General features: G+C 46.1%; 1 protein-coding gene across 1 annotated transcript in view; it reads left to right on the forward strand.

Moving 5' to 3' along the window:
- LOC134943711 (parvalbumin beta-like) overlaps positions 1-25,140 on the forward strand; it is a 69,733-nt gene that overhangs the window by 32,451 nt on the left and 12,142 nt on the right. The window contains exons 2-3 of the mRNA XM_063932402.1: positions 24,306-24,367; positions 24,882-25,014. Coding sequence (XP_063788472.1) covers positions 24,307-24,367; positions 24,882-25,014 — 194 coding nt within the window. The 5' untranslated portion in view covers position 24,306. The remainder of the gene's footprint in view (positions 1-24,305; positions 24,368-24,881; positions 25,015-25,140) is intronic.

A 25,140-nucleotide genomic window follows, 5' to 3' on the forward strand; every position in this document is an offset into this window, starting at 1 on the left:
TTTTCGTGGGCCCTGCGCGTTCTATGCATTGCAGCACACTGTTGTTTTCCTTGCACACTCTGTTCTGGCATTTTCTGGGTACCGGTGGCTGAGGACAAGACTGAAGGGCCTAATACCTGCCTGTGTTTTTGAGGTATTGAAATCGATACTGTTGCGGACGCTTGTCATTTGCCACGGGACAAGATGATGAATCTTACACTGCAATCTGGTAGGTCGAAGGTGACGCTTCAGCAGGCCCAATCTCTTTTGGGTCTGTTGAACTTTGCCTGTTGCGTGAGTCCCATGGGTACGGTGTTTTGCTGCAAGCACGAGCGGGCCACAGCCTAGCCGCATCATTTGTCTTTTGAAATTAGGAAGGACCTATTGGTCTAGGTTTCATTTTTGGCGGATTTTAATGGTGTTAGGATTTGGTTGGCTCCGTCCGTCGACAACTACGAGCTGCAGCTTTTCCCTGATGCTGTAGGATCAGCGGGTTTCGGATGTTACCTGAATGGTACCTGGTGTGTCGCTCCTTGGCCCACAAGTTGGAAGCAGAGGGGTCTGACGAAGGACCTCCTGTTGCTCAAGTTATTCCCTATCATGGTGGCATTGGAAGTGTGGGGTGAACAGCTCATCAATCGCAGCATCCTGTTCAGGTGTGACAATCTGGGAGTGGTGCATGCCATTAACAATCAGCGAGCTAAGACTTTGCTGGTGGTCCGGGTGCTAGCGCAAGTGGTGCTCACTTGCATGTGACGCAATGTGTTGTTTCGGATTTGGCACGTGCCCAATGTCGATAACACTATTGCAGATGCCTTGTTTAGAGGTCAATGGGATAGGTTTCGTATGCTGGCTCCAGAGGCTGATTCGCTCAGTTTGCCCTGCCCCTCTTATATTTAGCTTGTTATCGAGCTGGATTAGAAGGGTTAGCCGAAAGTTCACTAGCCCCTGCCACTTTACAGTTGTACCAACAGGCTCAAGGGATGGTTTGGTAGATGCTTTTGAGGAGGGAGCTTGAGGAGAATTGCAGATACCCCCTGCTCCCCTGCAGCCAACTTTAGGCCTGTTGTTAAGTGCAGAAGGAGAACCCACAGCCATGCTCCCTGATGCTGGCCTGTGGGCACCGATTATGCCTCTCCCGGATGCGCTGGAGGTGGCAGGAGTGTGCTTCCCCAAAAAAGGGGGAGAGGAGGGACAAATCTCCAACGAGGGCAGCTGCCCAACACTGTGCAGGGTGGATAATCCCAGGCCCTGGAATACTGGAGGGGGTCTTAAAAACTGTGAACTGCCAAGCCCAGATCCTCGTCAGATGGCAAACTGAGACCACAATTGCTTGATCCAGGAGAACAAGGTATAAATTTTACCCAGGTCAGCTAGGTAGCTGTGGTCACTGAATCTCAGCAGCTGGAAAATGTAGAAGAGGTATGTCATGACTCGACACCATGCCAGGGTGTACCTTTTCACTGCCGGTTTCTGCATTCAGTGTGTAAGTCCAGGATGCAGGATATAACTGCGTTTTACCCCCTGTGGCTCACTGCCTGCATTCTCCATGGAGTTGTGTATCCCATACTAATGTGGACATTAACAGGACAGTATATTGTATGTACAGTATAGCCTGGTGATTCCCTCTTGCTATATAAGTGTTTGTGCCAGTCAGGGAATATATTTCTTCCCCTGATATGTTTCCTACAAAATGCCTTTGACATGTATACATGTGATTGTATTGTATTGTATTGCACTAATGAGTGTAAGGGCTTGTTGTCAAGTGTATGCCCAGCCAGGTAAGCTGTTCTAGGACATCTGGCTCTGTGATGTACAGGAAGTCCAAGCAGACACTTCACACAGCCCACCTAGTCATTGATTAGTCAGTACACCCTACCTTTGGCAGGTGGAGGACCATCAGACCAAAAGCTGCCGGGATCAGCAAGTCTTGAAGCAGATGTAACTCATTACATGATGTAAGATACATGAACATATATGTATTGAGATTTATTATATGATTTATGTAAGTAATGCTTTGTGTATGTACGTTAATTCACTGTGTTTTACCTCACTGCAACCAAAATAATTTGTCACCAAAGATATGTGTTGGTGACCTATGTTGTTAATATGAGTTTAATTTATAGTAGGATATAGGGTAAAATGTAATCCTAGATATGTATTAACATGAAAGGGTTAAATTTATAGTATGCATAGTTTGTATGCGGCCACACACATTCTGATGGCGCTGAAGGGGTTACATGTGTCCTGCCAACAGTACCCAGTGAGGGAAGCTGGAGGAGCTTCCAGAGTGTCCCCGTGACCTAGATGTCAGTATCCACGTGGGTAGAGTGGGAAAAGAGGGGGCTGCGAGCAGCCAGAGAGGGATTTCGTGCCACCAGAGGGGAGAGTATAAATAGCGCTCCCTGCCAGCGGCTGTCAGCCTGATGATCCCCCAGCTAGCATGTGCAGTCAGTCTTCAGGACACCGCTGAATGAGCTTTATGCTGTAAACATACAGTGGCGCCGCTGAGATTGGTTAGCATCACCCACGTTGGGCTTACCCGGAGTCAGAGGCAGTGTACCGGTGGCGGAATGTGACGAGGGAGCCTGCTGACTCGCTGTAGGACTTTTACTGAGAGGCGGGCACGATAGGAGGAGGCGGAGGCGCTCCAGTCAGTGAAGGCAGCCTTAGGGTGAGGAGGCAACAGGTGGTGTTAGCGGCACATCCCCATGGCAACGGAGGGGGAGCTTGCTGGGCCAAGATGCCGCCGTCAGTGGGGACAAGCCAGACCCAATAGCAGCACTCATCAACAGTCTGGGAGGAGTCAGGGGAGAGACTACCCTGCGCTATCATATTATGGTAACATCTAGAGGAGAGTAAGTGAGATATTACAGCACCATTACCATCCACGCACATAGCCTCTCATACAATACAGAGCCAGCCTGTGGAGGATAAAGTTAATATGGTAATAAGATAGCATACCACTATTCCTGCTACTAGTAATGAAAGAGCAGGGATTTTAGAATATATTGAGGAAATGAATAGATTAAGCTGAGAGCCAATCAGCAGTAGATATGCTTGAGTAAAGTAAAGCCCCGTAAAATAACTCTAAATGGACAAAGAAACACTATAGTACATCATAATTGTAAACATTAAGGGGTCTATTTATTAAAATTATTTTTACTAAAATAATGTGAAAAAGGGTGTTTTCACACCCTTTTCACATTATTTTAGTGTCACCTGAACGTACAGTATTAAAGGGCATTTGGAGCAGTTTTCATGAAAAACTGCTTCAAACCCTCTAATCCCCCTTTTTTTAGTAACCCACATCGCATTCCCCATACTTATAATGGGAAATGTGATGTGGGCAAATTTACTAAAAAAAAATGTGAAAAAAATACTGCAGTGTGCCCTGTGATAATCTCGCCAACTCAGGCTGGCGAGTTCACAGGGCAGCACTGCGATAAGCACCTAGCTGAGTGGGGACCCGGCAGAGTGATCAGCTATGTGTGTCCAATGGGGGTAATTCCAAGTTGATCGCAGCAGGAATTTTGTTAGCAGTTGGGCAAAACCATGTGCACTGCAGGGGGGGGGGGGGGGGGGCAGATATAACATGTGCAGAGAGAGTTAGATTTGGGTGGGGCGTGTTCAAACTGAAATCTAAATTGCAGTGTAAAAATAAAGCAGCCAGTATTTACCCTGCACAAAAACAAAATAACCCACCCAAATCTTACTTTCTCTGCACATGTTATATCTGCCTCCCCTGCAGTGCACATGGTTTTGACCAATTCCTAACAAACTTGCTGCTGCGATCAACTCAGAATTACCCCAATGTACACACAAGCTGTTCACAGTGTAAAGTAAGAAAAAAAAGTAAGAAAAAAAACAAAAACATACTCACCTGTCCAGTGAGCCGGTGTCCGCTGCTCCGGTGAGTGCTGCCGGGCACCGGGTCCCCCATATGCTGCAGTGTGACCCCGGTGCAGTAAAGTGACGCTGCATAACGACAGCGCACTTTACAGCATCGGGGGCACAGCGCAGGAGAAGGACCCAGTGCCCGACAGACTCCTGAAGCAGCGCGGATTGGCTCCCTGGACAGGTGAGTATATTGATTCTGGGTGGGGGGTCCACGGCTCGTGGGGGTCGTCGCAACGGTGGGGGTAGGGTGATGTCGGCGGGGGCGCCGCATGCGCAGCAAGACATCTGGGCATTTTTTGCCGCAAGCTCTGTTCCTACATGCGATAATTGATACAACCCTGCGATGTAATCAATTATCTCAGTGCGAGTTTGGGCAATTTTATCACCTGTCATCTGCATCCTGGATGCGGATGTTGATAAATAGGCCCCTAAGACTGAAGGATAAGGGATATGGTGTATAATAGACACTGAGAATGCAACTATTGTGCTAAGTTAATATATGTATGAGACAGTACTTTCGAGAAGCAGCAATATTCTACTTAAGAATCTAAAGTGTAGAAAATATCATATTACTACTGTAGAATAGACTTTTGTTAAAAGGCATACAAAGCTTGTGAGGCTGCCAGGTAAAAGACTGTGAACTTCACATCTCATTAAGCATATTTCCTATACCAAGGAAAAATCTAGTTTGGATATCAAAAGCTATACATAAATTAATATATCTGCATTTGTATTGAGGAGATTCCATGAAGGGCTGGCTAGTTTTGATAATACACTGTATCTTTCATCTGAGACTGTGTAGTAAGTGAGACTGCAATAGCTACAGAGCATAAGTTACACATTGTTAGAAATTATCCTGTCAGCTGGAAAAGATACAAGTGTAGCAAAGTGCTGAGTTCTATACAGACAAATGCAGATAGAGAACTGAGCCATTACATTTATTCCTATTTATATACAGTAAATATCCTAATTCAGGAAGGAAGGATAATCATTTTTTCAGGACAATTTATTAATTGCCAACATAGGGATGCAGATATAGGGCCTAATTCAGCAAGGATCGCGAATCAGCAAAATTAGCAAAAAAAGCGTAAAAACTCAAATTCTGCAACTTAAAAAGCAAAAACTGAGAAGAAAATCAATTTCTGACACTTAGCAAAAACTGCAGATGCACTACGAAAAGTAGGCATGTAGGGGGCGTACTAAAGGGCTGGACTCTCAAAAACTACGATCAAGGGCATGTTGTGGGGCGTGTTGTGGGCGGTGCATTTGCAATTTTTACAACAGATCGCACATTTATGGTGTGCAGTTTCTGAGTAACTACAGATCTACCTTGAAAATTGCACAAGCTGACCTCAGTTGTAGACTGCATGTATACTGCAATCAGTGCCCCGTAACTAGGCATTGGCGCCCCACCACCACCTTATGTAAAACAAGGGCAGTGCGCGCCGCGGACAAAAAAATAGGGGTGTGGCTTCATGGAAAAGGGGTGTGGCCACAAAATAATACCGATTCATACTGCGGTGCACAGTAGTCTCCATTATTCAGTAAATCCTGCATTTTCCCCTGCATTTACTAACCAGACAGACAGGTCAGACAGGCAGCACAGGCTCTTTCAAGTTCCAAATTGCAGGGGGGAGGGGCCGGGCTGCCGCTGGGCCAAAGAGAGCGGCATTCCTGTCACACAGACGCCGCTCAGCCACAGCAGCAGCTGGTTCAGCTGGACACAGGCGGGCGAGCAGCAACGGCGGCTTCAGAGGAAGTTGCGTGGTCAGGCGGGCGAGCAGGCGGCTTCAGAGGAAGTTGGGCGGGCGTGCGGCCGGCGGCTTCAGAGGAAGTTGCGTGGGCGGGGGGCCTGCGGCTTTAGCGACAGCGGGACGCGGTTGTGTCTAGGCAGGCGGGCGGCGGCGGCTTCCGGGGGGAGCACGGGCGGGCAGCGGTGACTTAAGCAGTACGCAGGCGGCACCGCCGTCAGTGGGACACAGGCAGCGCCGCCTTCATCTGTCTGGGCTAGCGGGTGTGATGCACGATGGTGCGCCCTCAGTGCATTTATGCTGTGGGCAAGGCACCATCGGCGCACACCTAGTTACGGCACTGACTGCAATCATTGCTTCATTACACCCAGCTGAAGAAGCTCACACCTCAGACCACAAATTACTTCATTCAGCTGTATTGGAACTTAGAAACATGTAAGGTATTGTTTAACTCTGTAACACATGTTGAGTGTGAAAATATATGTTACTAACCAGTTTGTGTTTACACTTATAGGCCCTACACACTGGGCAATATCAGTCAAGGATATGAACGATCTCGTCCATTAATGAACGAGATACCGTTCATATCTTTGAGTGTGGAGGCAGCAGCTATGAACAATGCGCGGCACTCGTTCATCGCTGGTGCCCGTCGGCTGTGCATGCAGGCCAATATGGACGATCTTGTCCATAGTTGCCTGCGCTGCTATGGAGCCGGGTGATGGGTGGAGTGAAGAAACTTCACTCCCCCACGTCACTGCCCCCCCGCCGCCCGGTCGTGCGTCGGCCGTATCCGCCATCGGGCATCTTGGCGGTGGATCGTTACATGTGTAGGGCCCATTACTAACTATCGAGGTTTGACAACCACACTATTTGATAGAAGCAAATGTAAAATAACCTTTACAAGCATTTTGCTTAGTAGTATCTGCTGAATGACATTTAGCTTCCTAACATTTTTGTATTTTTTTTTTAAACAACCAACATTTTTTTGTTAAACAAAACATACTGTACCCACATACATTTTTTTTTTATTTTATTTGTGTGCTACACACATAAACATATGTTGAAGAACAGCAACACCACCATTTTATTTTCAAGTTTTGCAAATTCTGCTTTATTTGTATACTCATTGAAACAAATATTTACACATAATTCCTTAAAGTAAGGTATGTAAATAAAACAAAAGTAACAATAATATGTAATGTTTGACCACTTCACAATCAAAAACACACTATTTTTTTTTATAAAAATGTTACTGATGATTCTGAATTAAAATATTTTGACTCCAAAAAGGTGAGTTTGTCAAAACATATACCAATAATTGCTGTTGTGTAGGGTTTAGAGGCTAGAATTCACACTCTCTCTAGTTGAATATATTTGAACACAGTTATGGGCATTAGTCAATGTTTGAAGAAAAACACTATGGTGTCTTTAAGATAATAGTTGCTAAATTACCACAAGATCATTTGACCAATAAAGTGATGATTGAATTGATTTACAATTGTTGAGTAATTTCTTTCATTTGGGTGCAGGAAAGTATGTTGTGCAATTTTTAAGGGAAAAACACTGTTGTTAGCAAGAAATGCAACATCAGAAACATGTACGCAAAAATTGGGTATATTTGTAATATGTATGCAAAAATTGTGATTATTAGGATGGTTTTCGCAATATTTGCACATTTCACAAGGCCACCTTCTTTTTGTTAAATTAGTGTTGCAGTTTTTCCGTTTGGGTGTGCTTTCGCAATTTTGCTTTTGCTCGCAATTTTTGCTAATTTGTAATTTTTGCAATCCTTACTAAATTTACCTATTGTCAGATGTTTAGGACCATCTAACGTTTAAAAAGGATATTTTTCCTATTGTGGAAGGAGGACTAGCATCACCAAGGGACTTATCCTTTATAATATCTTGGATACAACAATATATATATATATATATATATATATATATATATATATGAAAAGAGTTTTTTTCGGTCGGTGCGCTTAGTCACACGTTCAAATGTTACTGTAGAGCAATTGGTCGTCAGAAAGTTCTGCTATTTTTTGGTTAAGTCAGTCGTAGATACTCCGTTAAAGGACACCTCCCAAGCTTCTTTGGTGGCTGCACCGTTCTTCAAAAATGACTTGGGTATGTTCAGTCATGCAATTCTGTAAAGGCAGGGGAAAAGAACAGGCGCCATATGGTGTAGTATTTAAGGATAAAATGGAGTGATATATATGTGAATAAAATATAAGTACCGGATAGATTCTTGAGATTAGGCCTGTATATCTCAGACAATTCTTTGTGGCTGTTCCCCACCTAGGAAACAAAGATCATCGCCATATAGTGTAGTAACCTCAGATATATCTTGGGGTGCCCCCCCTTATATTTTAAGCGTACCAAATGAAAAATTCAATAAAGCATATAGGATATATATATATCCATGTATAACAAGTCGGTCCAGTGATGTGTGATAGCTGAATCAATCGTCTGTTACTGCCTTGTATATTATCAATAAAGTATTTAATCAGTAAAAATCATAATACACAAATTCAAAAATTCAAAAATAAAACAAATCATAAATCTTAGCTGATTGATATAGGCAGTAGACAGGTCTGTCTCAACGCGTTTCGCCTCCAGGGCTTCCTCAGGAGGCAGTAACAGACGATTGATTCAGCTATCACACATCACTGGACCGACTTGTTATACATGGATATATATATATCCTATATGCTTTATTGAATTTTTCATTTGGTACGCTTAAAATATAAGGGGGGGGGCACCCCAAGATATATCTGAGGTTACTACACTATATGGCGATGATCTTTGTTTCCTAGGTGGGGAACAGCCACAAAGAATTGTCTGAGATATACAGGCCTAATCTCAAGAATCTATCCGGTACTTATATTTTATTCACATATATATCACTCCATTTTATCCTTAAATACTACACCATATGGCGCCTGTTCTTTTCCCCTGCCTTTACATATATATATATATATATATATATATATATATATATATATATGTATAACATGTGCACTTCACATTTTAGAGTAGCCGGGTCACTCAATCTCATATGAGATAAGGAGAGTTTTTGTGTATTGGATGCAAAACAAGATACTGTATGTATAGGCCTTTGGGGAAAATATAGTGAAGGTATTACTTTTCTTTATTGTTGAAATTAAATGTATTAATGTATGAATTTGAAGTATTGTCATGACATTAAACTATAATACTCACCGCTAATATTTGTGATTTGACATTCGATCCATGGAAGCTGGATGAAGAAAACAGGTATAATATACATTTTAATGTGTAAATTGTATTAACCACATATACACATACACAATCTAGGGGAGGCTTACCCAGGCAAGCCGAGGTAAACATTTAGCTTGGGTGGAGGCACTAAAGATACATATATTGTTATCGTCATATCAATATCACCAAGTAATATAGGGAATATAGGGTTACACAGACCACCCAGCAGAGCATAATAGCTGTACAAAGGATTATACTCCAGTGCCCTGAGAGGTGACTAATGACTGCTTAGGTGGGTGGAGAGTCCCTTTGTGTGGTTTGTCTCTCATATGTAGTCTGAACTGTAATTGTTATTAATGCTACATATTGTTGTTACGGTTTTACATGTATGTTTTAGTGTGTATGTAATAAAGGTGCTCTTGTACCTTGCTATTGCGTGCTTACTGCTGTGATCCCAGAACCCATAGTGACCCCAGGGCCCATGTAGAGCTGTGAATGATGCCTTTCTCAAGGCACAGAGGAGCGATAGGTGAAAATAAGATACATATGAACTCAGGCTCCTCAAATTTGGCGGCAGTGGTGGGATCACACAGTCCCGATGTCCAGGCAGAGCTAGGCATATGACTAAGCTCTGAAGGTTCAATAGCCCATAACCCAGTAGAAAGAACACACAGAGGGGAGCTCTTGTAAACCATAAGTCCTAGCAGTGAGTGCCCAGGAGGATTGAGTGGAACATGTTAGGACATTGAGTGAGAGTGAAAATCCGCTTAAGTGCAGATTTGTCCAGGGTGGACATACCCTGCAAGAGGGGGAACGGTGGAGTGTGCCGTGTTCAAGAAGCGGAAGCTGAAGTGATGCTGACCAAGCCCTACTGTTGCAGCCCGTTTGGAAAATGGCACCCAGAAAGGGAAAGAAGCGCCCAAAGAAAGGCAAAAAATGCCCTGAGTCTCCCAGGGCAGTTGAGCTCCTGGATGAGGAATCATCATGGAGTCGGTGGGCTGAAGACTGGGACCTGAGAAGTCCATCCACCAAGATGGAGCCCTTTTGGGAGCACTGGGAGGCAGAGTGCCTGTGGACTACCTTGTGGATGGAAGCTACAACAGAGAAGAAAGTTGCCTACCTGATAGAGGAATTTGTGCAGCATAAAAGTAGTGTGTCAGGAATCGACTCACCGCTGTTATGTCTGTCCGCCGGTGCGGACTCCGTCCGGGGTCACTGCATGTCACTGTCATCTGTCGCCCTGCTCTTGGATGCCGTCTCGGGCCTGGAGGCGCCCCTGGAGTCAACGGGCGTGTGGGCGCGCCGCGTTCCTGCCGGGCCGCGGCATGGGCGCCGCCATGACAGTATTCTCCAGTGTAAGTGCGGCTGCCAATCCGGAGCTTGGCCGTACCCCCTTGTCTCACTTCAGCCAATACCTGCCGGTCAGGGGGTATATCAGGAGCTGCAGGGTGAGTCAGAGGTTGTCCTGAACTTTGTGTCACTCCTGCGACCCGTGTGTCTGGACCTGTTCTCCTGTTCCTCCGTGTTCCTGGATATTCTCCTGATCCTCCGTGTTCCTGAGTATTCTCTGGATATTCTCCTGATCCTCCGTGTTCCTGGATATTCATCTATACCTCTGTTACCTCCGTGGAACTACAAGCACCAGCACTACAGCAATACCTCTCTGGCTTCACCTTTACCATCTGCAGTGTGCTCCAGCCTTCATCAGTAGAGACTCTCTCTCCAGGTGCATCTCGTCATCTCACCTGTGATTCAGCCTACAGGCTGCCTGTGCACTTCCAACAGCACAGTGGACATTTAACACCAAGTCTCCTGCTCTGCTACCAGGTTTGCTACCATTATTTCCACCTCTGCTGGCTCCACGTTTTAACTATTCCGGTTCCATTTCTGCATTACATACTCTGCCATAGACTTTCAGCTCTCAAGCCGTATTATTACCATTTGCCATTACCATTGCCGTTACCATTGCCATTTCCATTGCATTCGTTTGTTTTACTTTCTGCTGCATTATTATCTGGACTTTCTGTTATTAATAAACTACATTGTGCACATGCGCAGAAATCCAATACTGCCTCCTCACTTCATTCCTCCTACCTCCACTGACCCACTAGCGCCCCCTCCGGGGACACAAACTAAACCGACTCTGACAGTAAGTTCAGGACCGATGGACTCGGACGGTGGTCAGAGTGTGGGGTCAGGGGCCTTACAAAATCTGGTCTCCCGTTTGGATGGACAAGAGGCTGTGCAGCAGCAGATATTCCAGTTTCTGCAAGGGATGTCCTCCCGGATTGATACGTTACAACAATCTCTGCTAAGTGCGCCTGCACCTCCAGTTCCTGTTACCCCTGCACATGCAAGTGTTGGGGGTTCTTCTTCTCCGGCTGCATCTGCTCCAGTATCTCGCTTGCACCTGCCTGTGCCTAGCAGGTATGATGGCAGTCCGAAGTTATGCCGTGGGTTCCTCAACCAGTGTGAAGTCCAGTTTGAACTTTTACCTCACAATTTTCCCACGCCAAGATCCAAGGTTGCTTATATTATTTCACTGCTCTCTGGATCAGCCCTGAGTTGGGTGTCTCCTCTGTGGGAACGTGCTGACCCGTTGATGAACAACTATGCCGAGTTTGTTTCCATCTTTAGACGCATCTTTGATGAACCGGGTCGTGCAACATCAGCCTCCGCAGATCTTCTTCAGCTCCGTCAAGGGACTCGCAGTATGGGCCAATACGTCATCCAGTTCCAGACGTTAGCCGCAGAGATTCAGTGGAATAACCAAGCCTTGGTAGCGGCCTTCTGGCATGGACTCTCGGAACGGATAAAAGATGAACTGGAAACCCGTGATATCCCTGAGCAATTACCAGAGCTAATCTCCCTATGTATCAAGTTGGACTCTCGCATCCGCGAACGCAACAGTGAGCGTGCTCGTGCTGAGTGTCGCAAACCAAGAATGGTACCTCCTGTACAGTTTCAGCCTCCACCTTCTGATGAGCCTATGCAAATTAATAGGTCCCGCTTAACTGCTGAGGAGCGGTCAAGGAGACTTCGTGAGAGACTGTGTCTTTATTGTGCGGCAGTAGGTCACCAAATTAATTCTTGTCCAGTGCGTTCGGGAAACGCCAGATCCTGACTTGTAAGGGAGGAGTCAAGTTGGGATCTTTCAGGCAAGCTCCTTCAACCCAAGATCTCATTCTTCCTGTGACCTTAGAGACGGTGGCTGGACTCCAATCTGCAACTGCGTTGGTAGACTGTGGTGCAGCGGGGAATTTCATCACTCAAGCTGCGGTAGACAAGTTTCATCTGCCGGTCTATGAACTTCCATGTCCAGTCTACATCACGGCAGTAGATGGTAGTCGTATTTCTAAGGGGTATATCACTCAACAAACCAGGCCAGTGATACTGGGGGTTGGGTTCCTGCATTCTGAGTTAATAAAGTTTTTAGTTATTCCTCAGGCAACTCAGGAGATTGTGTTAGGTATGCCCTGGCTCCAGCTACATAACCCGCAGATTGATTGGGCTACATTACAACTAACTGCTTGGGGTTCACATTGCCGTCAGTCCTGTTTAGCCCAAGTTGTTCCTGTCAAGACTTCTGAAATTAAGACCCAGTCTACTCTTCCTATGGCCTACCAAGATTTCTCTGACGTCTTCAGTGAAAAGGCCGCTGATGTCCTGCCGCCCCATAGAGAGTGGGATTGCCCCATCGACCTCATTCCTGGCAAGAAACCACCTAGGGGGCGCACCTACCCATTATCTGTTCCTGAAACCGAGGCGATGAGCGAATACATCAAAGAAAACCTACAGAAAGGATTCATCCGTCCCTCTTCTTCACCTGCTGGGGCGGGTTTCTTTTTTGTTAAAAAGAAAGATGGAGGACTACGTCCATGTATTGACTACCGGGGACTTAATGATATTAAGAACAGCTACCCGTTACCTCTTATTACCGAGTTATTTGATAGAGTCAAAGGAGCCCGCATCTTCACCAAGTTAGATCTCCGCGGTGCCTATAATCTCATCAGAATCCGCAGCGGTGATGAATGGAAGACGGCTTTTAATACTCGGGGTGGCCATTACGAGTACCTGGTAATGCCATTCGGGTTGAGCAATGCCCCAGCAGTGTTCCAGCACTTTGTTAATGAAATCTTCCGTGACGTTCTGTACAAATATCTCGTAGTTTACCTGGACGATATCCTCATCTTCTGTCAAGACCTCTCTTCTCATCGTCTCCAAGTCCGTGAAGTCCTCCGACGTCTTCGTGAGAACCGTCTCTACGGCAAATTATCCAAGTGTACCTTTGAAGTTGCCTCCATACCCTTCCTGGTGTATATAATTTCTGGATCGGATCTCCAGATGGACTCGGCAAAATTGGAAGCTATTGCCAATTGGTCCATTCCGAACACTCTCAAGTCCATTCAACGATTCCTGGGCTTCGCCAATTATTATAGGAAATTCATCCGAGGCTTTTCAACTCTCATTGCTCCTATTACTAGCTTAACTCGAAAAAGGGGCAGATCATTCCAACTGGTCAGAAGATGCTCTGGCTGCGTTTCAAAAAATCAAGATGGCTTTTATGACCGCACCAGTTTTGTTACAGCCTGATGCTAATAAGCCATTCGAGTTGGAGGTGGATGCTTCCACAGTAGGAGTGGGAGCTGTTCTCTCTCAGATGGGAGCTGACGGGAAGATTCATCCCTGTGGATTCTTTTCCCGCAAATTTCTTCCTGCAGAAGTTAATTATTCCATCGGAGATCAAGAGCTTCTGGCGATCAAACTGGCCCTTGAGGAATGGAGGTATCTCCTGGAAGGGGCGAAGTTTCCATTTAACATCTATACGGATCATAAAAACCTGCTCTATTTGAAGGCAGCCCAGTGCCTTAATCCTCGCCAGTCCCGATGGGCTATGTTCTTCTCCCGTTTTAATTTTAAGCTCCATTTCCGCCCAGGTTCTCAGAATACCAAAGCAGATGCTTTGTCTCGATCCATGGAATCTGAGGACGAGATGTCCGATCCAGTACCACGCTCCATCCTGGATCCTGTTGCATTTGCCTCATCACAAGTTTCTCCAGCTCCGCCTCCTGGTAAGACCTTTGTTGCTCCTGAACTTCGTTCTAAGTTGCTGTCTTGGGCCCATCAGTCTAAATTTACTGGGCATCCTGGTGTCCTAAAGACTTTTAAATTTCTCTCCGAGTCATACTGGTGGCCGAAGATGAAAGTCGACATCAAAGACTTTGTGGCGTCTTGTCCTAAATGTGTGCAGCACAAGACTCCTCGTCAGTCTCCAGCAGGTCAGTTACAGCCATTATCCATTCCCAGCCGTCCTTGGTCACATCTGTCTATGGATTTCATCTCTGACCTTCCCTCCTCCCAAGGATTCAATACCATCAGGGTAGTGGTCGACAGATTTACCAAAATGGCTCATTTTGTTCCACTCCAAGGACTTCCTTCAGCTCCAAAACTGGCCCAAATCTTCCTACGGGAGATTTTCCGTTTACATGGACTACCCACTGAAATAATATCTGACCGTGGAGTTCAGTTTGTGGCAAGGTTTTGGAGAGCTCTCTGTTCTGCCATGCAGGTCCATCTCAAGTTCTCGTCAGTTTATCATCCTCAGACGAATGGGCAGACAGAGAGGGTAAACCAGGAGTTGGAAACTTTCCTGAGACTGTACGTATCATCTTCCCAAGATGACTGGGTGGATTTGCTCCCGTGGGCTGAATTCGCTCACAATTTCTGCTACCACACAGCTACTGAAACTACTCCGTTCTTCGCTGTTTATGGGCAACATCCACGTGTTCCTGATTTTCAAGACCTTCCTAGCATCGATGTTCCTGCTGCCACTACTGTCCTCAGTCAGTTCTTGTTAATTTGGAGGAAGATTCATACTTCACTCAAAAAGGCTTCTGCCCGGTACAAGTTCTTTGCCGACCGCAAGAGACGTGCAGTTCCCAGCTTGAAACCTGGTGATAAAGTCTGGCTTTCCACCTGGAATCTTCGTCTTAAAGTGCCTTCGATGAAGTTTGCACCACGCTTCATCGGTCCTTTCTCCATCGAAAGAGTTCTTAATCCTGTGGCTTACAAGCTCAAGTTACCCTCTTCATTGTGAATTCCTAATGCTTTCCATGTCTCTCTCCTCAGACCATTAGTCCTGAATCGCTTCCAAAGAGCTCTTCCAGCTGGCCCCAGAATTCCAACTCAGCGGGGCATAGAGTTCGAGATAGAGAAGATTCTGAACTCCCGTCACCGGTATGGTCGTCTGCAATATCTCATCGACTGGGCCGGCTATGGTCCTGAGGAGAGGAGTTGGGTGAACTCTGCTGATGTCCACGCTCCCAGGTTGGTCCGTGTTTTCCACAGGTCTCATCCTTCCAAGCCACGTGGGTGTTCGGTGCCCACCCATAAGGGAGGGGGTACTGTCAGGAATCGACTCACCGCTGTTATGTCTGTCCGCCGGTGCGGACTCCGTCCGGGGTCACTGCATGTCGCTGTCATCTGTCGCCCTGCTCTTGGATGCCGTCTCAGGCCTGGAGGCGCCCCTGGAGTCAACGGGCGTGTGGGCGCGCCGCGTTCCTGCCGGGCTGCGGCATGGGCGGCGCCATGACAGTATTCTCCAGTGTAAGTGCGGCAGCCAATCCGGAGCTTGGCCGCACCCCCTTGTCTCACTCCAGCCAATACCTGCCGGTCAGGGGGTATATCAGGAGCTGCAGGGTGAGTCAGAGGTTGTCCTGAACTTTGTGTCACTCCTGCGACCCGTGTGTCTGGACCTGTTCTCCTGTTCCTCCGTGTTCCTGGATATTCTCCTGATCCTCCGTGTTCCTGAGTATTCTCTGGATATTCTCCTGATCCTCCGTGTTCCTGGATATTCATCTATACCTCTGTTACCTCCGTGGAACTACAAGCACCAGCACTACAGCAATACCTCTCTGGCTTCACCTTTACCATCTGCAGTGTGCTCCAGCCTTCATCAGTAGAGACTCTCTCTCCAGGTGCATCTCGTCATCTCACCTGTGATTCAGCCTACAGGCTGCCTGTGCACTTCCAACAGCACAGTGGACATTTAACACCAAGTCTCCTGCTCTGCTACCAGGTTTGCTACCATTATTTCCACCTCTGCTGGCTCCACGTTTTAACTATTCCGGTTCCATTTCTGCATTACATACTCTGCCATAGACTTTCAGCTCTCAAGCCGTATTATTACCATTGCCGTTACCATTGCCATTTCCATTGCATTCGTTTGTTTTACTTTCTGCTGCATTATTATCTGGACTTTCTGTTATTAATAAACTACATTGTGCACATGCGCAGAAATCCAATACTGCCTCCTCACTTCATTCCTCCTACCTCCACTGACCCACTAGCGCCCCCTCCGGGGACACAAACTAAACCGACTCTGACATAGTGCTGTTGCAGAAAATCTGATACATACGCTGCAGTGGAAGAAATTTGTTACGGAAGTAAGTAACTCCACGCACCAAATAATGCAGAGATGTTGGATTGCTGAAGCCCGGGTGCCAGCACCGGTTGAATTGGTTCCTGGGAAAGAGCCTGCAAAGAGAACCCACAGGGAAGAGGAGATGATGGTGCCACCTAGATGGACGACCGAGGGGTCCACTGCAGAGGTATAAGGTGGGCAGGTAGAGGAAATGCGGCTTGCAGAATCGGGAGATACATTGGCAAAAATGAGTCTACAATGCAGCACCCCCACCGAAGGCTGCTTACACCACACCCATATGCTATGGGTGTATGAGCAACAGGAGGACCAACTACATTCAGTGTGTATAGGAAATGGGTCCTGTGTCCAGGAGAACTGAGAAGTGTCTGGGAGCAGCTAGAGTGTCACCTGCAATGCTTTGAGGATGCGGAGGAGGTCGCAGCAACACAGGGACAGTTGAATTCCCCAGAGTGGCTGGACCAGTCTTGCAGAATGTGGGCTGAGGAGCGCCGTCTGCTACAGCTTATGCACACTAATACAGCTGCAGAACTAGACTCCCCACTGACACAAGAAGAAATAACCGAACTGTTCACATTTAGTAAATTAGAAAATGAGGAGCTAGCTGTGGAGTGTCCCTGCAATATGACACCAGGGCCCTGTAACTCAGAAGGAGGCCTAAAATCAGAAACTGGGGTTGTGGCAGATAAACATTTGGGAGAGGAAATTTATTCCCCCTACACGGTGTCTGGGAGTATGGTGGAGTTGGACGCTGTGGCCCTGCATGGTGCTGACAGACCGATGCACCCTGAACATGTAATGGATGAAGCAAAGCCAGGGTCTGGGATGGATGCTCCACCAGAATATAGCCCCATAGCAAATCAGAGCTCAGAGACTGTGCCTGTTATAACAGAGATTCCGATGTCAGTGACAGAAGAGACAGAAAGCTTCTGCCTGCAGCTGGTACAAGCTATCGCCCAGTGTACTAGGCTGGGGGAGGGTAGCAGCCAACTGAAGGGGGCAGTACACCTTCCCTTTTGCTGAGTTGGGAGACGGAGACCTAGGAGCCAACCACCAGGAGTTCTATGAGGAACACTTCCCAGTAGAGATTGCCATGGAAGGGGTAGTACTGCGTCCCTTCTGAACCACAAGCATACCAGTTGAGGATGTCATCTTGCCCCAGACTGCCCAGAATACTCAGCTGGGAGAGACCGAGGAGGAGGTACCATGTGTGTACTCTGTCTCCTAACACCCCAGGAGGATTATGAAGTGTTGTTCATATTTGGACAATGAGGAGCTGAAATCAGAGTACTGGTATGTACCCGAGGAACTACAAGGGACATGGGTACCAGAGATGGTTAACACAAGATCCGAGCCAGAAGTACTATAGATGCAGTTGTGTGGCTCTACTTTAAGTCCCTTAATAGTGTTGTGGACTGTAATTATGTGCCTGGGGAGGTGCTGCAGCTAGGGGACATCCAATTGAGGGCCCGTAAAGTGAATGGTAAAAGACAATGCTCTCAACCTCCCTACCCATCGGAGGACTCATCACTACCCAACACTGCACAAGCGAGAAAATGGGAGACTGCATCTGGAGTCGTGAGGGAGATGCCAGCAGTACATCCTTTCAGTGTCATTCCACAAGTCCTTATGCCAGTCGGGCTGGGGAAGCGGTGCGATCTGGAAAAGGTGGGTGGTTGTCCAGGTGAGGCCCAGCAATTATTGGTTATGGGGGTGGAGGTTGTTGTAGGCTCGAGGGATAATTGGGTAGATGCTTTTGAGGAGGGAGCTTGGGGAGAATTGCAGATACTCCCTGCTCCCCTGCAGCCAACTTTGCCCTGTTGTTAAGTGCGGAACGAGAACCCACAGCCTTGCTCCCTGATGCTGGCCTGTGGGCACCGATTATGCCTCTCCCGGATGTGTTGTGGTTGGCGGGAGTGTGCTTCCCCAAAAAAGGGGGAGGGGAGGGACAGCGGTGGGGTTGATAATTGTTTTCTTTATAAGAACTTAAGTAAATTTGGGAATAATTCCTTCAGGGAAAACCCACTTCGCCAGAACCAGAACTCAGAACTTTATAATCATTTTAAAAGTCACTCTGTGAAAGGCAGTTTCTGTTCCCCACCCCTTCTCTCGTTTTTCTTTTCTATTTGTTTATTTGGCAAAAAGTGAGGTCCAAGATGTCCGAGTATAAGCAAATGAGGAAGGATGGCCTTGTGGAGCTGTGCAAGGACAGAGGGATTTCCAGCATCAACCATACAAAGGATCAACTGGTCCAAGCACTTCAAGAAGCTGACCAGAGGCAGGATGTGTGATCAGACTGAGACAAATGCTGTTGGGGCAAATCCTCTGTCCCTGTATATTACAACAGATACTGGTACAGTTGCTAGGAATAGGTCGGAGCCCTCTACTAGTTCCAGTGATGATAATGCCTTGGACCAATATTTCAAACTGCACTCAGATATAGGAGGGATACGGATAATGTGTCACCTCTACAGCTGATACAGCAGTACCGAGAGGCTGAGGCTTCAGAGCGCAAAGATGAATGAGAGGCTGCAGAGCATCAGGCTGAATGTGAGTACCAGCTGGAGCTGGCAATGCTCAGAGGCCAGAGTGCTGTTCCTGACCCGGGTAGGAAAAAGCCCTGGCATGATCAATTTCTATTGCTGGAGAAAGATGGTGACCTGGATACTTTCTTTAGGAGTTTTGAAAAAAATTGCCAGCAGTTATCACTGGACTCCAGTCAGTGGGCAAGCTATTTGACCCCTGGGCTGAGGGGAAAAGCCTTGGAAGTGTTTGCAGACATTCCCCAGGAGCTGGATGGTGATTATGCTGCAACTAAGAAAGCATTGCTAAAGCATTTCAACATCAACCCTGAGGAGTACAGAAGGAAGTCCAGAGACTCAAAGCGCAGTCCCTCTGATACCTATGCGGGACTGTTAGCGCAATTGTTAACCCTGTTGCATCAATGGGTTGAGGGCTTGCAAGTGAAGGACTATGATAAACTGAAATATCTCATACTCCAGGAGCAGTTCATCGCACTCTACCCAGCTGAGGTCAAAGAGTGGGTCATGGATCAGAACCCCAAGACATCTGAAGAGGCTGCCACCCTGGCAGACCAATACACCAGCACCAGGGCTTCTGTGGCAAAGAACAGCTGGGGAGCGCCAGGGCCGGACGGGTGGAGAGAATGAAGACCTGCAGGATCACCCCCACGGTCTTTTCCAACTAAAACAGTGGCCACTGCATCTGTTGGGGGGGGGGGAAACCTGTTTTGAAAACTGGCTGCAGGTGTTTTAATTGTGATGAAGTGGGACACATAAGTTTTACTTGCCCCAAAAATAAGAAATTGCCTGTGGAGGGCCCAGCAGGGAAACATGTGCCCGCTGTCCTGTGTGTGGAAGGACTCCAGATCGGCCCTAAGGTAACCTGCAAGCAGTTACAGTAGGAACACAATTAAAACTTGGGTTACTGGACTCTAGGGCAGACCTGACACTGGTGCATCCTGCACTAGTGGACCCCGAGAACATTATTCCAGGAACGACTATTGCTGTAAGGGGAGTGGGCAGTTTGCACCCAGAACAAATAAAACAAAGAAAGAGTGATGATCAAGGGCACCCAATAAAATTAATAAATAAAATGTGAGGAATAAAATGTGAAGAAATGGAATAAAGAAATTTAACAATACAGTCTGGTCATGCACCAATGCCTTTTCGACCACATAGGTCTTTTTCACACCTTGAAAAAGACTTATGTGGTTGAAACGGCATTGGTGCATGCTGAGAGTGGACTTTCCACCATCTTTTTGTGATTTTTATGTAAGTCTGACTGCCTGTTCCACATCTAAGGTACGCCTGGGGTTTAATACAGTGGGTGTTCCGGACTTCCATCTGTTAGTGGAGTTTTTTACATTGCTCCTATTCCCCAGCAAGCTATTGAGAGTGGTATACAAGGTTGATCAGCTTATTTTTAATTGGCAATTTTGTTTTGGAAAAATAAAAACTATCTTTTTTAATTCCGTTTGGATCATCATTTAAAGATACCTTTACATGTGGAATGAATTCAACCTACACGTGAGTGGGGTACGCTGTACCTATATATATTGATGATAAAAGATACCTTTATGTGCTTTCTTTCACTCTCTTTTTTGGTACGCCTTATTCTGCATTCAGTTGGTAGTGAGACCCTATCCTTTCTTCTATCAAAGTCTAACATTACACCAGGGCTCCATTTCCGGACACCATGAAATAGACCTGTTTCAATATTACTACACATTGGATTTCCCATTTCTTCTTTGTTTTGCATATTCGTTGTGGACATTTGGCTCAAGACAAGTGACCCAAGGACTTTGTTTGAAAAAACCAGACCATATTGTTTAATTTCTTTATTCCATTTCTTCACATTTTATTCCTCACATTTTATTTATTTATTTTATTGGGCGCTTTTGATCATCACTCTTTCTTTGTTTTATTTGTTCTTGAATTTACCTGTATTTGGGCAGGCAAAAGGGTTTTGATTAGGCTGACCATCTTTGGTGCGCCAGAGTTCACTTACTGTTTTTCTATGGGTTGCACCCAGAGGTGCCCATGGCGCGGATATACCTGTACTGGGGAGTTGGGAGAGGCATTCAGGGTGCTGGACAATTAACCTGCTACCGTACTGTTGGGGACTGATTTGGGAAATATGCACACTGCATATATAACTGAGAGTGATGTTGTTAAGGATGTAATGGTGCAATTTAACCATGCTTTCTCCCAGGTAATCCCCTGCTGACCCACCCAACATGAGTATAAAGGTTTGTGATTTGCAAAGTGATGACAATGTATGTGTGCGAGACAATAACCCTTTGCAGTTCCACAGGAAAGGAACGGGTCAGACAGAAATGTATCAAATTGCAAATGAACCAATATCAGGGATTGAATCAAATACTGTATGTAGCAATGTGTTAGCTTTTTCAACCAGGAGCTCTGCCCGCAGGGGTCCTGTCTCACCAGAAAGGGATTCCCCTCCACCCCCTCCTCTCCTGTACAATTTGCTAGCATAGAGACAAGTCTAAGGGGCAGTGACACACAAACGTTGTTCCCTCACCCTGATCAGCTAAAGAGAAGTGATGCTTTCAAAGCTGAGCAGTGCACTGACCCTAGTCTAGCTTCTGTCAGGGAGAGGCTCAATCAGGCAGATGTGAAAGGGGGTCAGATTGAATTTTTATGGAAAATGGACTGTTGTACCGAGAGGGAAATGTACAAGGTGAGGATCCCAATAGGGGTTCTAGTAAGCAGCTGGTTATACCATGGGGGTATAGGGAAGGGCTGCTGAAAGTTGCCCATGAGATTCCCTTAGCAGGATATATGGATAAGCGCAAAACCCAAGCGCGTTTGGCACACAATTTTTCTGGCCCTGCATGGGGAATGACATACATGATTACTGTCACTCCAGTCCTGCCTGCCAGTTAGTTGGGAAATCTGGGGATGTGGGGAAGGCCCCTTTGATCTCCTCACCAGTTATCTCTGAGCCTTTAGTATGGGTTGCTGTAGACATCATAGGGCCCCTAGCTATTCCTAGCGGCTCCGGGAAGAAGTACATATTGACAGTAGTGGATTATGCTACCAGGTGTCCGGAAGCAGGGGCTCTGTCATCCATTCAGGCAGATAAGGTTGCTGATGCCCTCATATCCATGTCTTCCAGGGTAGGGTTCCCGCAAGAGATGTTAACTGACTAAGTTTATGTCAGATCTCATGCAGAGCCTCTAAATGGATGCAAGTGAATCACCTCATTGCGACACCTTATCACCCACAGACAAATGGACTGATGGAGAGATTTAATGGGAACCTGAATCCAATGTTGAGGACCTTCGTGGAGTCCCAGGGGTGAGATTGGGAGAGGTTCCTGCCACACCTTCTGTTTGCATATTGCGAGGCGCCGCAAGAATCCATGGTATTCTCGCCCTTTGAACTCCTCTATGCAAGGTGGGTGCAAGGACCCTTAAACTTAGGGAAGATTGGGAAGGAAAGTTGATCACCCCTGAAACATCAGTAGTGCACTATGTCATGCAGTTCAGGGAGAAAATGCAGTCCCTCATGGAAATGGCACAGAGCAACCTGAAGGCTGCACAGAGAAGACAGAAATGTTGGTATGACTGCAGAGCTAGAGATGCATATTTGAGGTGGGCCAAAAGGTCCTGGTGCTTATCCCTAAGTGGCAGAACAAGTTACAGGCGGCCTGGGAGGGTCCCTACACCATACTGCAGCACCTGAATTATGTAAATTATCTAGTGGAATTAGATAAGGGAAGTAAGAGGCAGAAGGTGACCACATCAATATGCTTAAACCGTACTATGGCAGAGGTACATGTGCGCTAGCTGGGAGTAGATTGCCTGAGAGTTAGCAGGAGCCTGACCCCTTAATGGATTTAGCATCTGCTGCAAAGGAAGGTGGGTCACTGGCCCAGGCTCACTATGGTAAAGAATTGACAGAAGTGCAGCGGAAATAGCTATCTGACACTGTACAGCCTTATCAGTTCCACTTCACAGGGAAACCTGGGAAGACTAGCTTGGTTACCCATAGTGTGAACACAGGTTATCAGACTCCCCTCAGGTAGACAGCCGATTGTGCTTCCCTGAAAGTGCTGGAAGCAATGAAACATAAGAATGATCGTATGTTAAACCTGGGTGTTATATAGAAGTCTCACAGTTCTTGGGCTGCCCAGTGGTACTGGTCCCAAAGAAGTGTGGTGGTACCAGGTCATGTGTAGACTACTGGAGGTTAAATGACTCAACTGTATTTGATGACTATCCCATGCCCAGGATAGATGAATTGCTTGACCAGCTTGCGCAGGCAAAATACATCACCATCACGGATCTCAGTAGGGGGTATTGACAGATCCCATTGTTGCCTGAGGCCCATGAGCGGTCCGCATTTATCAGAAATGAAGTCTAGCAGTTAGTCTAGAGGTTTGGGTTTGGGTATTAGGGAAAATATAGTGCTATGGATTGTTTAAGGGCCCTAAACTGGTATCTTCCCTGATACCCCATGAGGTCTAAATCAAGCTCTAGGGGCGACCTGTGAGAGAGGGACCCAGGGAGAGAGGCCTGGGCGACCACAGCAACCTTTGTCTGACTGTGGCTGGAGGGTGAGATAGGGACTGAGTGAGGAGGTTGCTGTAATGCTTAGGTGGGCAGCCAAGGACCAGGGATTGTATGGCAAGGGAAAGGCCATGGGGAGATAGGATGCAGGGAGTCAGGATGGCTGTGGGGAGAACAGCAGTAGAGACCGCAGGGTGTGGCTGGGCCTACATTGCACACCGACAGCCTGGGAAACTCCTGGGCACTCTGATGTGTATCAGTGGGGTCCCGTTAGAACAGGATGACCCCCTTCCTCAACCCACATTGTATGGGAGCAGCTAGACCACCTGTGTAACAGTGACCACAGGCATCTTGTTGTGCAGGCTGCCAGCTACCTTGTTGTGCCGCTGGGTGTATACGGGAGGCAGGACACATCAACTGTGGCTACTCCTACATTATAATTTATATTTTTTTTCAGGGGTGGGGGCAATAAATTTGTACCTAGAAGTGGCCTGAGTCCTATATGCTCCTCTGGCGGTAACATTATGCTGCATATGGCAGCACTAAATTGCTCCAGCGGGTCTTCCATTGTAAGAAAATGCATAGCGGGTGCATATGCAGTCCCGCTATGCCGCAATCTGCATGCGTATCACAGCAACCCTGTATGAGGACATATCTGTGTTTCTAAAAGATCTAGACAATAATAAAAATATGTATTTTGAAAATGGTGCTACAAAAAAATATTTTTATTGTTTAAATTATGTTATAGTATTTTTACTCCTATTTATTTGTAATGGAAATGTTGCAGGTTTTAACAACTCATCTAGACTGCTAGAGCATTCTGCAATGGGCACAAATATTGACCTCAAACAATTTGCAGTGCTGACATCAGAGGTGTGCTTGGGGACACATATTCTTTCTCAATGGCAAAGTACAAATTCTAGATTTTTTTTTTACAGCATGTCTATGACTGATATCCTGTCCGGTAAGGACATTGATGCTGCCCTGAAGAGAGTGGAGGGTAAGTTACAGTCTTCTACTTATTCTAAACACATCCAAAAAGAGCTGCATTTTGCTAACGTTAAAGTAGTAAAGGTAGTTTTAATTTAAATGCAATATATTTTGTTATGTACTATTTATTTTGATAAGGGAAGAATGATTTAATAAAAATATCTATGAATGGAAAGGTTGTATTAGCTTTCTTCTTAATATTTTCATAGGATACAACAGAAAGATAAAATAATCAACATTTTTTATGGCATAGAGTTTTATTTTGCTTAGTTACACTGACAGATATCAAACTGACTGAAAATACATCTGAAAATAATATTTTTAATAGTAAACATTGCCTAAAAACAGCTTAATCTGGCAATGGAGACATTTTGTCACTTTAGATTAGATTTACCTTCTAGTTCTTATACCTAGAACACCTCTAGAAAATACAATCACAGTTTGTTTGCGATGACCAATGGTATTAAGGGGCTGCTTGTGTAGGTGCTTAAGTGGAATCAAAATATATATATTTTTTCTATCAGCTCCCGGCTCATTCGATTACAAGGGCTTCTTCAAGACAGTTGGTCTTATTGGCAAATATGGTGATCAGGCCAAGAAGGTTTTTGAAATTCTTGATAGAAACACCGATGGATACATTGAGGAAGATGAACTTGGGTAACGATATACTGTATATTTGAATTGCAACTTAAATTAAGTCTCTCTCTAATGATTAAACCACTTGCCCAATAAATGGAACCCTTAAAGACAGGATGGTCCATCATACCTGAAAATGTTATTCAT

The sequence above is a fragment of the Pseudophryne corroboree genome, chromosome 7 (genome assembly GCF_028390025.1).
Source record: "Pseudophryne corroboree isolate aPseCor3 chromosome 7, aPseCor3.hap2, whole genome shotgun sequence".
NCBI lineage: Eukaryota > Metazoa > Chordata > Amphibia > Anura > Myobatrachidae > Pseudophryne > Pseudophryne corroboree.